Source organism: Trachypithecus francoisi, unplaced genomic scaffold, assembly GCF_009764315.1.
Source record: "Trachypithecus francoisi isolate TF-2019V2 unplaced genomic scaffold, Tfra_2.0 Lachesis_group1, whole genome shotgun sequence".
In the NCBI taxonomy this organism is placed as follows: Eukaryota; Metazoa; Chordata; class Mammalia; order Primates; family Cercopithecidae; genus Trachypithecus; species Trachypithecus francoisi.
In genome coordinates, this window is record NW_022681454.1 from 5,077,188 (window position 1) to 5,094,776 (window position 17,589).

At 48.1% G+C, this 17,589-nt stretch overlaps 1 protein-coding gene across 6 annotated transcripts in view; it reads left to right on the forward strand.

Moving 5' to 3' along the window:
• AFAP1 (actin filament associated protein 1) overlaps nucleotides 1–17,589 on the forward strand; it is a 193,920-nt gene that overhangs the window by 122,530 nt on the left and 53,801 nt on the right. For all 6 annotated transcript variants that reach the window (XM_033213651.1, XM_033213654.1, XM_033213655.1 and 3 more), the window contains 3 exons: nucleotides 4,679–4,774; nucleotides 7,785–7,866; nucleotides 14,575–14,724. In XM_033213651.1, coding sequence (XP_033069542.1) covers nucleotides 4,679–4,774; nucleotides 7,785–7,866; nucleotides 14,575–14,724 — 328 coding nt within the window. The remainder of the gene's footprint in view (nucleotides 1–4,678; nucleotides 4,775–7,784; nucleotides 7,867–14,574; nucleotides 14,725–17,589) is intronic.

Here is a 17,589-nt window from a genome sequence, read left to right on the forward strand (position 1 = left end):
CCTCATTTATAGCTGTTCAAAGAATTGGATTGATCAGTGCTTTACTTGTTACTTCTGACTTAACTCTGCAGGTGTAACTTGGCAATCAACAGAGATCCAAAGTAGAAAGATAGTTTCATGAAAAGAACCTGACCTCTCCAACTGGTTGAAAAAAATTCGTGGGAATAAAGACTGGTTTATGCTGATGGATGTTTTTACCAATGTCTTTTTTCGTACCTTGGACATAGTTATTATGCCTAGGGGAAGATAGTCCCATGAAGCTGGGATGCCATGAGCGACCCGCTCGCTGGGCCCCAGGTTGATCCTGGGCCTGCTCTGGATTGCTGAATGCGATCCTCTCAAGCGCTGCTGGAGATGCTGTTATTTTCCCGGGGCAGTGTGAGTTCTAGCTGGGAGAGAAATTAATGATTAGACAGCAAACCTGGATCGTTTGTCTGTGTTCCCCATTCTGAGCATTCAGATTATATGGTTGGGTGTACCAGGAAAGGCTTCTTGGAAAGGCGATTACATGAGTTGCTTTGATGCTAGGCAGCCTCGTCTGTCTGCTAGAAAGTAGGAGCTGATGGGAGTAGGAGAGGGATGGGGACACTCCAGGGACCAGGCGAGTCTGCCAGGAGCTTAGCCAGGGTGTGTGTGTTAGGGTAGGGCTGAGTGGGGAAGTGTGTATGTGCCAGATGGCTTTTATCTACTTGCCTTTAAAAAACACGCAACACAACACTTTTTCCTCTTGAGGATTTTAAAAGCCAGTGCCGAGGACTGGGGAAGCTTGGTCATGAGGCTACTTATTTTAGTAATGGCCTAAGTTTCTCTCCTGTGTTTCTTTCCTTCTTTTTTTTTTCTTCATAGAAATCTTAATTCCAATTTCTTTCTTCATTCCCTCATTGTTTTCCCTTTAATCAAACTTCTGGTTGCTATTTTGAAGTAGGCATTGGGAACAGCGACAAAAGCAAGGCCCAGCCCCTCCTGTGAACACGAGCACAGCTTAGTAGGAGACACAGGCCTCTGTGGGCATGTGTGGAGCCGGAGCCCTGCCTCATGGACCACACAGAACGGCCAGCGCAGACTTCCTGAGACCTCAGCTGAATCTTGAAAGATGAGTTCTATTTAGCTGTATAAAAAGAAGCACAACTCCTCCAGAAGACACCATTCACACAGCCAGCCTCTCCGCCCCACCCGAGAGGCTGCTGGGAATAATTGGAGTAGTGCTGCCAAAGAAGTTTGTAGATCCTTCCCTTGCTGAAAAAAAAAGAAGACAACCATTTTTTTTTTAAATAAAAACATTTGCCAGAGTTCATGGGTTTTGGCAGGTTATGTTTTATAGGGTACAGCCTTTTAGTGTAAAATGAAGAACATGTCAAGTTCAGGTGCGTTTGTATAATTGAAGCACATTTTCATTGATTTAACACTATTAAATAGAATCGTGGGAAGAGTTCAGGTTTCCTTAGTGCCTGTTAGGGGAGAAATACTGGGCTGGATGCTTCACATTTGTTTTAACGTTTAGTTTTCACAGTGACCCCCTGAGGTATTATTCTGTGCACATTATTGAGGAAGGAAGCAAGGCTCTGAGAATAAATTGCTCAGCTTCACATAAACAGCAAGTGGTCCACCTGGGGTTTGAACCCAGGTGGGTTTGACGCAGAAGCTTAGGAGTTTTCCATTGTATGAACCTGCCTTCCCTAGTGAAAAGAAAAAGTCTTGTTCTCAAATCAAATAAAAATTTGCCTTGTCATTTGGAGACCTAATAATCACCTTAGGGCAGATGAGGGAGTAAAGCCCAAAAAAGCAATTAGCATGAAAGCGAGAGAAACAAGAGAGATCCGACACACAGATCACTCAGGTTTGCTCCACGCCTCGGCATTAGCAGAGGAGACGTGACAGCGGGCTCTCTGGGTTTCTTCTTTCATTTTCTTTTTCTCTTGTAGTCTCAACTGTAGACATCACTCTGTTGTATAAAACCACTGAGGAGCAAAATGGCTGGAAACACTATCCTGGTCTCTTGTCAGGCCTTGGATTTAATCCCAGCACCAGCACAAGCTGAGGGAATTTGGATCTGTCTGTGGAGGCCCAATTGCAAAATGACTACACTTTGGTGTTTCTTTTTGTGCCCAGAAGCAGCTTTGGTTTAACTGAAATTGCAGCTTAGTCCTAAAAAGAAGAGAAGACATTTTGAAAAACCTGCCTGCTGACTTTTCACTTTTAAGAATGTAAGTTTCGCAAGCGCTGGAACCTTGTCTGTCTGATTTGCTGCACATCCTCCCCTGACCGCAGTGGGCCTGGACGCTGAGGAGCTCAGTAGGAGTTGGAGAAACACGTAGTGACTGCATGCAGGGGACAGCTGGGAAAGCCCTCGTGCACGGAATTCTGACCTGCAGGCTCACCATCCCTGCATCTGAAAGTCTAGTCCAGAATCATCTTCTGAGCTCTTATCATAGGTCATCAAAATGCTCACAGTAATAGCAGTGTTGCTTTCATGGTTTGAACGTACACATGCCACATGCTGGCTTAGACTTCTTCCAGAGCAGATCTCACTGTCTCAGTTTAACCATAGTCCTGCAAGACAGGTAATCTTGACACTCATTCCCTTGCTAGGGAGGAAACTGAAGCTCCGAGAGATTAAATACTTTCCCCCAAGGCCACACAACTGATAACAGATATATATATATATATATATTTTTTTGGAGATAGAGTTTCACTCTTGTCGCCCAGGCTGCAGTGCAATGGTGCAATCTTGGCTCACCACAACCTCCGCCTCTCGGGTTCAAGCGATTCTCCTGCCTCAGCCTCCTGAGTTGCTGGGATTACAGGCTTGCACTACCACACCCGGCTAATTTTGTATTTTTAGTAGAGACAGGGCTTCTCCATGTTGGTCAGACTGGTCTCGAACTCCCGACCTCAGGTGATCCGCCCACCTCAGTCTCCCAAAGTGTTGGGATTACAGGCGTGAGCCAGTGTGCCTGGCCTGGTAACAGATAGTCTTACTGAGAAAGTGGATTCTCTCGGACAGGATGTGCTGGACTCTCTGCCTTCTCCCTCTTCCCTCCATATCCTCACTCTGCCTTTGTTAAAATGGAAGCATCCTGCAGCAGGAGAAGGAACACTTTGGAAATGCCTTCCTTTGCTCATCTCCTCCTCCACCCGGTTCCCCACTCCCAGTCTCTCTCAGTCTCTCTGCTTCCCTTAGGGAGTCACAGCTGTCTCTGTCTGTCTGTGTGTCTGTCTGTCTGTCTGTCTCTCTCTCTCTCTCTCTCTGGGCTCATCTCCCTCCATGGAGCCGTCTTCTCCCTCTCCTTGGAGACTGTGCTCTGCTGGTTTTCTGCCTGCTTTCCCATGCCTTCCAGCTCAGCTTCTTTTACCAGCTTCTCTCCTTTAACTCTACTCCTTAACACTGACGGGCTCCGGGTCCTTCTTCTTGATCTCTGTTCTTCTCTGTCGTGCCATCTTCCCTGGCAAACTCATCCAGTCCAAGGCTGTGAGCATCATCTTTTTGCCAGTGGCTCCCAGTTTTCTAGCTCTGACTAGAAGTTTGCTATTGACTTCAAACTGGCTTCTTTCTACCCAGCCTATTTCTCTGTCCAGTCTTCCTCTGAGTAAATAGTACCACCCAGTTGCTAAGAATCCAGGAGTCACCTTGGAGTCAGCTCTTTCCTTCAAGCCCCGTGTCCGATGCAGCTGGGCCTGGCGATTCTCCCTCGGGTACCTCCTGACTCCCTTTCCTTCCTTCCGTCTTCACCGTGGTCACCCCAGCCCCTGCTGCCGCCTGCACAGCTACAGCAACGGCCTCTCACGGATTTCCCTATGCTTTTTTGTTGTTGTTCCTGTATAATTATTTCTTCCCACAGCAACTAGAGTGCTTTCTACAGCCTTTTAACAATTGAGTGCTGGTTATGCTTTAGGCCCCGTCTTGGCGCATTTAACCTTCAGAAGGTAGGCACTGTTGTACCTGCACTTTTCAGATGAGGAAGCTGAAGCACAGAGCAGTTAATGGATTTGTCCAAGGTTAAAACCAGGGTTAAAACCCAGGCGGCAGGTCCTAGCCAGTACTCTTGAATCCGGTCCCTCCTTTCCTTGAAATGCTCCCAAGGCCTGTCTTCTCCTGGGCCTGAAGGCTCCTACTGGCCTCCTGCCTCATCTCCTACCACGTTCTCTCTCTCTCCTCCTGCCAGTTTGCACTGCGGGTTATTCCCAAACTCTTCACATCCACCGCAGGGCTTTTTCACCAGCTGTTCCTGCTGCCCAGAGCCCTTTCCCGCCACTTGTTCACAGGCTGGACCCTTCAACGTCATTGCATAAGGCCCCCGGGTCTCTTGATCTAAAGTAACCACCCACCATCTTTTATTCTTGGTGGCACTTACCGCTGCCTCATGTTGCCGTCATTCTTTGGTGACCCTTATTTTTCATGGCGATAAATAAATTACATGGAATGAGACTCCACACCAGCAGGAAACGTAGACGCATGTTCCACGTCCTGTGTCGGTGCCAGCGTTGATAGACATTGGGTGAATGAATGCGTGGGTGACTGAACAAATGCATACCTGACATCCTGGAACTCAGAGCCGGGTGCTTTGAGCCCATCAATTTCCCTGCCGTGCCATGTGGCTCTGTTTGTACAACTCACAGTTCAAGCTTTTAAGTGTCTCTGCCCTTGGTCATACTCACAAAGTGTCTATGCTTTTTATAGGTGATCAAAGAAGCCTATAGTGGTTGTAGCGGCCCCGCGGATTCAGAGTGTCCGCCTCCACCGAGCTCCCCGGTGCACAAGGCAGAACTGGAGAAGGTAAGGGCGTTGCTCTTGCTGGCTGGGGACAGTGACCTTGCAGTGGATTGGGGTCTCCTTCAGAGTTTGATAACATTCTCTGAGAATTTCACCACTTCCAGTTAAAAAAAAAAAAAGAAAGAAAAAATGCAATTGTGCTTCCCATCTTCTTAACTGCCTGCTTTGTGCTAAGCTTGAATTAGTCATTTTACAGACTGTGTAGTTAGTATTGTTATTCCCAGCTACAGGTGAAGAAATGGATTTAAAGGCATGAGGGCCTTGTTCAAAGTCACATAGCTAGTAAATGGCAGAGCTGAAGTCTGAAGGCAAGCTTGTCTACTTCTGAAATACAGCAGGTGCTTCATAAATGTACCTTCACAAAGGTCTCTTCCCAGCAGACCAGGATGTGTCTCCATCTCCCTTTGCTTTGCAAAGGGAGTTGCTTGTTGCTTGTTGGAAGGCAGAGGAGCACTGCAGTGGGCGGGGATGGCCTGTCATCTCTACACCTCTTTTTGCCAGAAATGTATGGAGTGCATCACCGTTACACCACAGGCCCTGCTCTGCTTGCACTTTGTCTGAATCTAACTGATACTGTTTCCTTGGAGAACCCTGACTTCCTGCCATGAAACCTGTTGGCAGCTTGTGTCTCCGGGGCTTTCTGAGCCCTCCCTCTCTAGCCTCCTGCCAGTGAAGAGACAGATCCCTTTTTGCCTGTCCTCATATGAGTCAGGTCCAGAGGAACAGAATTAATGGGATGTATGTATGTAGAAGCAGATTTCTTAGAAGGCATTGGTTCACGTGATGATGGAGGATGCAAGTCTGAAACCTGCAGTGTGGCCCGCAGGTGGAGACCCAGGAGAGCCGCTGGTGCAGGTGAAGTGTGAAGGCGTCCACAGGAATGTAGGGAGATTTCACTGGCTCAGGGAGGACAGTGTTTTTGTTCCATTGAGGGCCCCAACTGATTGGATGATTCCCACCCACATTACAGAGGGCAGGCTCCTTCCTCAGAGCTCCCTAATTTAAATATTAATCTAATCCCCAAATGCCCCCCACATTGACACATAAAATTAAACATCACAGTCCTCATCCTCATACCGTAATGGAACAGGCTGTTTTTTTCCCTGACTATAAAACCAGTATCTGCTCACTTTAGAAAATTCAGAAAGCTCATAGAAACATAAATGGGATGAAAAAAGTCGCTCATTAATACAACTGCACACAGAAGATGCAGCTCCTCTTAACACTACTGATATATTAACCACTCTTTCCTGAGTTCAGGGTTTCTCTTATGGCTTGGATAAGCTTATGCATAAAATTTCTTATACTGCTTTTTTTTCACTGAACCTTTATATTATTAGCAAATTTCCAGGTTTTTAACAACTCTTAAGCCACAAGCGTTTTTACATTTTCCCATTATCATCACCTTTAATGTCAAATTTATATGACTCCACTATCAGTTAGGTAACTGCCTCCCAGTAGTTGTTTGGTCCTTTTTATTTTATTTTATTTTATTTTGTGAAATGGAGTTTTGCTCTTGTCGCCCAGGCTGGGGCTGGAGTGCAATGGTGCCATCCTGGCTCACTGCAACCTCCACCTCCTGGGTTCAAGCGATTCTCCTCTCTCAGCCTCCTGAGTAGCTGGGATTACAGGCACACACCACCAAGCCCAGCTAACTTTTGTATTTTTAGTAGAGATGGGGTTTCACCGTGTTGGTCAGGCTGGTCTCAAATTCCTGACCTCGTGATCCACCCACCTCGGCCTCCCAAAGTGTTGGGATTACAGGCGTGAGCCACCGCACCTGGCCCGTTTTGCCCTTTTTTAGACCATCTAAAATAAAATAGTACTTGACATATTTTGCATAATTTTTGCTGATTCTCTGCCTATTACCTGAGACTAGATTTCTGGAAGCTGAATTACTAGACCAAAGGAAAGACCACTTTTTCTTTTTTTAAGATTTTGATTCATGTTGGAAATCAAACTGCTTTCCCAAAAGGTTGATGCGATTTCATTTCCCATCAGACTGCATCCAGGTTCCTCATCCACGCACTCACACCAGGATTGGCAGTTCCACTTTACTTATGTTGGTTTTTAAGGCAGTACCGTGAGCACTTGTCTAGACCTGTTGCCCTGGATTCCCCGGGCTGTTCCTGGTGTGAGAGCCAGGGCGGTGCCAGCTCTAGGTCATTGTATCCCTGGAACTCAGCTTCCCACTAAGTGGCACTCATTCCTTCACTGCAGCGCTTAGGGGATTGCCCCTCGAATTCCAAGTTGAACACATGTGTTCCTTTGTGCCTGGGAACTGCCCACACATCTCAAATGTGTCCCAGTCTCCCAGGCCCTGGTGGAAGGCACAGGATATGAGGACAGTGTTTGGAGGCCACTCCCTTCACTGTGACCCCACAGGTTCTTGGGTGGCAATGGAAGGGGTCTAGCTGTAAACACTCTACCTCATTCAGATACTAACGTGGAACCCTAATTATGCTCATTAAAGCCAGAGGTTTGGACTGAGATAGTGGCAGTACCCCATCCCCCTCCAAGGGTTTTCTTGGTAACTTTGCCCTCACTCTGTGTACATTCTGAGTGTATTTGTTACAAGCACATACTTGACACTCACCCAATTAATTATTGGTGAATGACAGGAAGGAATTAACTGGACTATGGAATATTTACTTCTGCAAGGATAATATGGCTTGGTGAGGGAAGTATTTTTTGTAATCATAGTATTTTTTCAAAATCATTTACAAGAAGTGATTTGAATGAAATAGGCATGAGACAGTATATATAGGTTAGTATAATTATAGCCTCAGTGAGGTTCCCCCGACCCTCCCTCCCGACTCTGGATGTTTTTAAAGCGGCTGTAGCCACCTAACCAGCCAGTCTTTGTTACAGTTAAGCTCTAACCACTTCTGGATTGCTATGAATTTGGCCCATGTTTTCTTTCACTTTTGAGATAACTTTTGGTTGATCCATCACACATCACTTGGTCCAAGTGACCACTGTAAGAATAACTTAATCCTTTTTCTCCTTATAGAAACTGTCTTCCGAGAGACCCAGCTCAGATGGGGAGGGCGTGGTGGAAAATGGAATTACCACTTGTAATGGAAAGGAGCAAGGTGAGTTCCGCTTGTGCCAAAGATACATACACTTAAAAAAAACCCCACAGCCCAGTTTGTAAAGTCTGATTGTACGAAAAATGTCCTGGGTGATTGAGAGGTGTAGATATCATCACCATTGCTGAGGATACCGATGGGAGTGCCTGGAAAACCCTTTGGTTAACATTAACCCTGCAGGTCTTCCTTTTCCATCCTGCCAGACCTTGGCCGAGGCTGCCATCTTTTGTCTTTTTCTGCCTTGTATGTGCTTCGAACTTACGACTCACAGCTGGTTATTCACTCAGTCTATCCCTGAGACAAATTTGCATTGGTGAACCGCTGGCGTGTTGCTTAGGGACCTCGTGTCCAATGAAAAGAACTTTGGATAATGAGGCAAGAAACCTACTTTCTCATTCAAGCTCTGCCTTTGCTTAGCCCCATGATCTTGAGCAAGTATTCCCTCTTGATGAGCCTCAGTTTCCCCATTTTTAAAATGAGGAGGCCAGACCTGCAGATTTCTGAGATTCTTAAAAAAGATTTTCTGAAAATGTCTTTATTTTGCCTTCATTTGAAACATTTTTAAAAAGTACATAATATAAAAATATACATAATATAAAATACACCGTATTAACTGTGTCACAGCGTACAGTTCAGTGTGTTAAGTACATTTACGTTGTACTGTCATCACTGTCGTCAGTCTCCAGAACTCTTCATCTTGCGAGTGTGAAGCTCTGTCCCCTTTAAACACTGACTCCCCGTTCCCTCCTCCCCCAACCCCTGGCACCCCCATTCTGCTTCCCGTCTCATGAATCTGACTTCTCTAGAGACCTCATCGAAGTGGAGTCCTACAGGCCATGTCCTTCTGTAAGTGCTATTCCACTTAGTTCCATGTGCTCAAGGTTCGTCTGTAATGTGGCCTGTGTCAGAATTTCTTTCCTTTTTAAGGCTGCGTAATATTCCATTGGATGGATGAACCACATTTTGTTTTCCCATTTATCTGTCGATGAACATGTAGGCGGCTTCCACCTTTTGGCTAGTGTGAATAATGCTGCCGTGAACGTGGGTGTGCAAAGAACGAAGCCTCTCTCTAGAGATAGAAATTAAATGCCGTAAAATTCACCCTGTTTGGCATACTGTTGGTGAGTTTTGACGAACACTGGCAGGCACGTAACCATCACCACAATCAAGATCTGCAGATATTAGAGCATGGCTGTAACCCCCCAGCCCCCACCATGTTCCCTCTGCTCTTTCTCCCATCTGCCTCTGTCTCTGCCCCAGGCCCTGGCAGCTACTGATCTATTTCCTGTCTTTTACCAGAATGTCATAACGTGGAAGCATCTCGTTTGCAGACTTCTGAGTGTGGTTTCTTTCACTCAGCTGCGTTGGAGAGTTGTCCGTGTTTGTGGCTGGTGTCAGTCGTTGGTTCTTTGCTGCTGCTGGCGGCATTATGTTGTGTGGATGGACCACAGTCAGCCCATTCACTGCTTGGAGAACATTTGAGCTGTTTCCACTTTGGGGCGATTGTTTAAAAAAATCTGTTCTGTGCATTCAGAGACATATGGACATATATTTGCATGGACATATGTTTTCATTTTTCTTGGATAAATACCTAGGAGTGGATTGTTTGGTCATAGCCTTCTCTCCAGCCTCGGTATTGTCACTTTTGTTTTGTTCTTTCTATTTGAGCCATTTTAATAGGGGTGTAGTGTATGCAATTGTGTTTTAATTTGCATTTCCCTAATAACTAACAGTGTTGAACTTTTAAAATATGCTTATGTGCCATCAGTGTATCTTCTTTGGTGAAATGTCTCTTTGGATCTTTTGCTCATATTTTTCTTGGATTATTTGTGCTTATTGAGTTTCGAATTTTTTTTTCTGAATACAAGTCCTTTATCAGATGTGTTTTGTACATATATTCTCCCAATCTGTGGCTGGACTTTAATTTCCTTAGCAGTGTGTGGACTGAGGTGAAGGGCAGGACTTGTGGGCGGGGAGGGAGAGCTCCCTCTGCAAAGCCAGATAGCGTGTGTGCTCATTGAACCTGTGACCTTGGCTGCTCAGCTGAGTAATCCGACCACCCGAGCCCACCTGCCCACTCCTGGAGGGAACCAAGTCTTTCCTGTCTGTGGTGAAATCACCTTAAACCAAGTAGCAATCCAGCCCACTAAGAGTCTCGGAGCTCAAAGAATCGGGACTGTTACGACATTACAAAGTTCACTCTCAGAGGTCACGATACCCACTTTTTCCATATGTGGTTTTTTAAGTCTGTCCTATCTGAGTGTAATTTTGGTTCCGTCCATCGGAAGTTATTCAGTGGAAAGTATTATCTGTGTCTTCCACAGGGCACACATTATGTATAATCAAAACCAGGAATGCTATCTTTAAGTTTTGCCCTGAAATAAAATAACATACAATCTCAATGTTCCTGCTTAGAAGCTGAGGCGCAGCAGACGTCGGTTTGGTTGGTTCATTTTCTGGTTTGCTATTTCTTCTCCCAATGTGCCTATTAGGTTCTGCAGAATAATATGTGTGTCTGGATGCACTTTCGAGCAAGTATATCTATATTTAAAATTCTCCTGTTTCCTCTTAACAAGAACAACCTTCTATACTTTGGAATTAAATGGTGGTGACCTTGGTTTACACATTTTCTTTTTGTCTGGCATGGTGCTTTGCACATACAGACACTCAGTAGTTACTGGAGAAAGTTAAGGCTGAAGTACATTCTAACCTTCTCTCTTAGCTTTTGTCCTTGCCTCTCACTCTTGACCAATTTGCAACTGAGAGATTTCAGTTAAGCTCCTTTATCCCAGCTATGTGGTAACTCAGACACATTTCTCTGCGGGCTGCATAGAGAAAATCCTGAACTCATACAGGTTTTTCTTAGTGTTAGAATCTCAGATGAAGAAAGAGACAGTCCAGGCTCTATGCGGTCAAAGCCACAGGGAGTGACTCTGGAACGCCTGTTTCTTCCCTCAGGGCGGAATCCCTCCTGTCTAATAAACCGACACAGGACGGTTGATCCTGCAGCAGGCGCAAGGAGTGCGGGCTGAGGAGGTCCTGGGACCTTCTGTCTGGGAGCTGCAAGGCTTCTCAGCCCCACTTCACATCTGTAAGACGTGATCATTTGTGAATGTGTCTGTTGGTAGAAGTCATTGAATACAAAGTCTGATGGTATTAATTCTCATGCCCCTATTCCTCCCGGTAGCCTAAATAATAATAATAAAAAGCACCTGAATTCCCGTTTCCGTAGGTTACTGGGAGACTCTCTGGGTTTATGATACCTGTGGTTGTAGAGAGTGCCCCGCGTTAGCCTTGCTCCAGTGGCCTGTGCCAGTGTGTCCACCTCACCGGCCCGTGTGTGCCTGGACACTCCAGCTTTTCTACTCTCTGGCGGCAGAGGGCTGAGCGTTCGGCGTGTTGAGGTTTTCTTCCCAGTCTGTGATCTGTGCTCATCTCTGCCTTTTGTTTGATACGTAGCAACAAGTTGTCCTTGACGGTTTTCTCCTCGTGTTCCCACGTGCTTGGACTTTTTCTCCCCAGGATTACCGTACATCTGCCTTTGTAAAAAACGAATCAGGGAGTATTCAGGGAATTCCCAGTTTTAATTATAATCTCATTTCTTTGTAGTCAGAGTCAAGAAAGCACTTTGTCGGTCGAGTTGGGCGTTCATGTGACACCCCAGCTCGCCGTGGTGGGCCACATTGTCGGGGGGGGCCGCATTGGGGCAGGGGTGGTGCATTGTGGGGGGAGCTGCATTGTCTGTGGGGGCCACATTGTCTGGGGGGCCACATTGTGGGGGGGTGCATTGTGGGGGGACCACATTGTCTGGGGGGCCACATTGTGGGGGGGGCGCATTGTCGGGGGGCTACGTTGTCTGGGGGGGATGCGTCTTGCTCTACCAGCCTTGCTCAGGGTGCCCCGGGCACTCGGGCTGTCTTGGCAGCAGGTTTTTCTTTGTGAAGCTCACGGGAATGGGGCTGTGGTGAAACCTTGTCTTCTGGGTCTTCAGAAACAGCTGGGAGGGGCCGCCCACTGTTGCTGTGGCTCTTGGTTTGGTTGAAGTGACACTGAAGTGATAACAGCTGTCCCAGCCGCACGCTCCCTGTCTGATGGTAGCTGGGAGGAGCTGTGTCCTCAGACTCGGGGATCGAAAGCGAGTCTCGGCGCTTTGTTTTATTTTTATTTATTTATTTATTTATTTTTTGAGACGGAGTCTCGCTCTGTCGCCCAGGCTGGAGTGCAGTGGCTGGATCTCAGCTCACTGCAGGCTCCGCCTCCCGGGTTTACACCATTCTCCTGCCTCAGCCTCCCGAGTAGCTGGGACTACAGGCGCCCGCCACCTCGCCCGGCTAGTTTTTTGTATTTTTAGTAGAGACGGGGTTTCACCATGTTAGCCAGGATGGTCTCGATCTCCTGACCTCGTGATCCACCCATCTCAGCCTCCCAAAGTGCTGGGATTACAGGCTTGAGCCACCGCGCCCGGCCATGGCACTTTGTTTTAAAACAGGGTGTGTACGTGCCGGGAGAGGGAAGGAGGGGTGGGAGTGGCATTCCTGGGTTCTTTGTTTCTATTATCACATGAGGCCTAAGTCTGATTTGTGTAAAATAACACAGAAATGCTGGGACTGTGTCGGTAGTCCGTTTGGGCTGCCATAGCAGAATACCACAGACTGGGCGGCTGAAACAACATGCATTCAGAGGGTCCTGGAGGCTGCACATCTAAGATCCAGGTGTCGCCAGGGTTGGTGCCTGGTGAGGGCTGGCTTCTCAAAGTCGGCTCCCCTCCCATGGCCTTCACACAGCCTTTCTTCTGTGCCCGTGCAGTCTCTTCTTAGAAGGACACGAACGCTATAGGACCAGGACCTAAGCGGGAGGGTGGAGCGTGGGAGGGCAAGGCTCGGGGCTGGAGACACCGGTATGTTCTGCCGCCCTCATGTGTTTTCCTGTGGTGGGGGCAGCGGGGTGGAGGTGGAAAGAGGACCACTGCCCGTTCCCCAGCAGAGAGAGACGGAGATTGGGAAGGCCAAGGGGACTGCCTGTGTGAGTGTGTGTGTTTTTAGAGGGAGGGTTTAGGAGTTAGGCTGAGGTGTGTCGTCTTGGGTCCCTGGCCGCTCTTCTGTGCAGTTCTTCCACAGGATGTGTGTGGGTTCATTTGTCCCTGGGGTAGGAGGGTGGGAAGGAGTCCTTGACTCTCATCACCTTCTGAAAGGGTTTGTGATCTCCAGAGGGTTGCAGACAGCAGGTTGAGGGATTCAGGTTGGAGATGAAGGGGAAAGGGTCTGGGCGGTGGGGTTTTGCCCGTGACACTGAGGGTCTCTCTGTCCCCTCAGCTCCAGTGAGCCCCGCAGTGCAGCTGGGTCCCAAGTGTCTCACTGGCCTCCCCTCAGCTCCAGTGCCGTGCACATAATGGCCCTCAGATGAGACGGGCAGACAGCTCACCTTCTCCGAGGGTTGCTCTCTGGCCAAAGAGTCTTGTCACTCGGTTCTGGTGCTGTCTCCTATGCACGTTCTGATTTCTTGTCTGATCCCTGTCCCTGTGATTCTGTCGGAGGTCACGGACAGAGCCCTCGGCAGTGGACAGAGGTGCCAGTGATGGGATGGGGCAGACAAAGGATGCCAGCTGACAGCTGACCCTGGACCTGCGTGGTGGGAGACGGTGGGGAGTGATGCGAACCGCCCCGTGTTGTCCTTTGCTGGCCCATCTGCGTGGAGACTGCTTCTGTGGTCCTGCCGCTGTTGCTTGCCCACATGCAAGTCCAGAGTTGCTAGATCTTTCCATCTTTCAGAGGAAGCCAGGCATCAATTTTATGCAGAATGTGTATGAGTTTTATGTATCAGCAATAACTCCAATTAACACTGTCCTGGCTAAACTGAACATGAGGGTCTGGAAGGCAGGCCCCTGGTCTGAGAGCTCTGGACAGTGCCGAGCCGAGTGAGTGTCTCACAGATGGACAAGGGGCTCCTGAAGAAGAGCCAATTCCCCTTCCCTTCCTGGGCCTCCCCTTGCCAGCCAGGCCGGAGCTGCACTAGCTGCCTTCTGTTCCTCAGACACTTGGGGCTGCTTTCAGACTGACAGCTTTTGCGTCAATGATGTTTTTCTTGCCTGGACGGTTCTTCTCTCTGAGATGTGCATGGCTAGTTATTAATTTAAGTCAACCCCTGGACAGGCTTTCTCTGCCCACCCAGCTGCTCTTCCACATAACCCTATTCTAGATCTCCATGTGGTCTTTGTTACAAGCTTCCTACCAGCAGCCCTGTGTTCTGCTGGAATCTCAGCATCTAGACCGACAGCCAGCACATGGCAAGTGCTCGTTAAGTACAAGTCGAGGGAAGGGCTAAGCGCAGTGGCTCACACCTATAATCCCAGCACTTGGGGAGGCCAAGGTGGGTGGATCACTTGAGCCTGGGAGTTTGAGACCAGCCTGGGCAACATGGCGAAACCCCATTTCTACAAAAAGTACAAAAATTAACCAGGCGTAGTGGCACTCACCTGTGATCCCAGCTACTCCAGAGGCCAAGATGGGAGGATCAGTTGTGCCCAGGAGCTCAAGGCTGCAATGAGCTGTGATCACAACACAGCACTCCAACCAGGGGACAGAGTGAGACCCTGTCTTTAAAACAAGAAAAAAATGCCCAAGGAAGGAAGAAATGGGTTGTGATTTATGTTTTATTTTTTCAATGAATGTCTGCCATTCAAGCATGATTTTTTGCTGTTGTTATTCTTGACAGTGAAGAGGAAGAAAAGTTCCAAATCTGAGGCCAAGGGCACCGTGTCGAAAGTCACTGGGAAAAAAATCACCAAGATCATCAGTCTGGGAAAGAAAAAGCCATCCACAGACGAGCAGACCTCGTCAGCTGAGGAAGACGTTCCCACGTGTGGTAAGACTGCGCTTCCCAGAGACCAGCAGTGCGCACCCAAGCGAGTTTCATTTTCTCCTGCAGTGGTGTCGGTATCCTGTTCATCCAAGGCTCATTGATTTGAGCTCTTTTGCGTTGGACTTGAAATCATTCAAATTTCAGTGTATTAAATGTTTGCATTTTTACCTCTTATTCATACAAGACTGTGTAGGCGTTGGAGATGATCTCTAAGGTTCTTTCAAGGAAAACAGATTTTTCCCTTTGATCCTCTGAAGTTCCCCCAAATCCCCTGGAAGTGTTTTTAAAGGACGACATACTCAGGGGCTGCTGGTAAGCAAAGGATTATGGGAAAACCTTGACAGAACTAAGGCCAGTCCTTTCCCTTGGGCAAAGTGATAAAACTAAGCTTCCTTATGACGTCACTGTGTTAGTCACTTTCCTGTTGCTGCCCAAGGAATGCCTGAGGCTGGGTAATTTATAAAGAGAGAGGTTTATCTGGCTCATGGTTCTGCAGGCTGTGCAAGTATGGTGCCAGCGTCTGCACAGCTTGCGATGAGGCCTCAGGAAGCTTTTACTCATGGCAAGGGCAGAGGCGATGCTGGTGTGTCACATGGCAGGAGAGAGAGGAGCAGGTACCAGGGTCCTTTAAACCATCAGATCTCGCAGGAACTACTGGTTTGAGAACTCCCTCATTACTACAGGGAAGGCAGCAAACCATTCATGCAGGATCTGCTGCCATGGTCCAAGCGCCTCCCACCAGACCGGCCGCCCACACTGGGGATCCCATTTCAACATGAGATTTGGAGGGGAGAAATACCCAAACTATACCAATTACATGTTCTCAAACCGAAGTTTCACATCCAGTCGAACACACTGACCATCTCCCCGGTCAGTCTTTCATCCAATAAGTAAGATTTGAGCAACTGCCTTTTGGTGACCACAACAGCCCTGGCCCCCCATGGCTTCCAGTCTGATAGCAAAAGATAAGTACAAGATCGGTTATCACAGAAACATGTGTGTAATAACTGGCTCTGGTCGGCGATAGGAGGGAGAACCCAAGAGGCCATGAGAGGATCATAGGAACCTCAGTGGGCCGGGGGGATCCAGCATTGTGGGGTGGTCTCCATGAAGACGTGGGTGAGAGTTTCCATCCAGAATGCTTTCTAGACTATCAGGTTCAGAAGAACCGTGCAGCTCTTCCTAGGAGGTGAACTTGATGAGCTATGTTTTTATTTATTTATTTATTTATTTATTTATTTATTTATTTATTTAAGACAGAGTCTGGCTCTGATGCCCAGGCTGGAGCGCAGTGGCCGGATCTCAGCTCACTGCAAGCTCCGCCTCCCGGGTTTACGCCATTCTCCTGCCTCAGCCTCCCGAGTAGCTGGGACTACAGGCGCCCGCCACCACGCCCGGCTAGTTTGTTTGTATTTTTTTAGTAGAGACGGGGTTTCACCGTGTTAGCCAGGATGGTCTCGATCTCCTGATCTCGTGATCCGCCCGTCTCGGCCTCCCAAAGTGCTGGGATTACAGGCTTGAGCCACCGCGCCCGGCCTGAGCTCCGTTTTTGAAGAATCAGGAAGGTGCTGTCATTTTCCCTGTGTACTGTTGCGGCTCACTCAGCTCCCCACAATGTGAGCCCATCATTCCTTCTATTTGAATAGTTATTCTAGTCACCCCCACCCCTTAGCGAGCACCCGTTATGTCCAACGTGTTGGGTTTTATTTTGAGATGCCAGAAGGTGCCTCGTTCAGTTCCTGCCCCACAGCGCCTAAATGGGGCTATATACACAAAGATAAATGTGTTCAACAGATCTCACGTCCCAGCCGTGTGAGCTCATGCCACGAGATAATACAGAGGGTGGGCCATGGCGGTCGGGAGGAGGGATGGATTGCAGGGGCAGATGATAGGCGCTACAGCGTGCACTGTCTGGAAGGAAAGATGGGCAAAGTCTCCACTCCTCAGCAGCTTTCACAGTGTGATCCAGGAAGTTCATGATACCGATTTCTGGTGGACACAACGAAGTTGTCTGGGCAGACAGCAGTGAAGGCCTCATGTGCTTGAAGGAGTCTTGCGGAAGGGACCTGGTGAAACAGCTGCCTGTGGGGTTGAGTTAGGAGGGAAGGCCATCACCATAAGGGAACCCGTGACCGAGGAGCCTGGTGTATTCTAAGCTCCCTGAACTTGGTCAAATGGCAGTTGAGTCACAGAAGCAGGCCAGTTGGTACTGATGTTTTTCCACTACCCTCCCTTCCCTCCCTAAAGGAGGCGAGAGCTGAAAGGGCAGCCACCCTGCTGAAATGCTGTCACAGGAAACAGCTGTAGCACGGAATGGGGAGAGGCAATGTGTTGGTGCCCCAGTACCGGGCCCCACTGACCTCTGACTTTCTTGGAGCGCATGCAGGGTGGGACTGCCTCACATCAGCTCTTGAGAGTCAGCGATTAAAAACAGCAAGTGGGAATCAGGGATTAAATACAGGAGTTAGGGATTAAAAACAGAAATGGGGAATTAGGCGTTAAGTACAGGAGTTAGGGATTAAAAATAGAAAGCGGGAATTAGCCAACGAGAAGGGAACTACTCTTTTTTTTTTTTTAAATGCTCTAGGTCAGTGGAGGAAATAGAAATTCTTCCTTGAACAACAATTAAACATTAACATGAAAAGCAATTGCGAGACTTTGGCCCAAACCCCTCCATTTACAGAGGAGAGCACTGAAGCTCAGAGAGCTGGTGTGGCTTGCTTGGAGCCACACAGCGCGCTGGGAGCAGAGACAGCCTCTGACCCAATTCTGCTGGTTCCCTGTCCCACAGGCCTTCCCCTATCCCTTCCCCCAAAGATCTGAACCCTCCCATGGCTCCTGATAAATAGCTGCGATTAGACGCTGCGG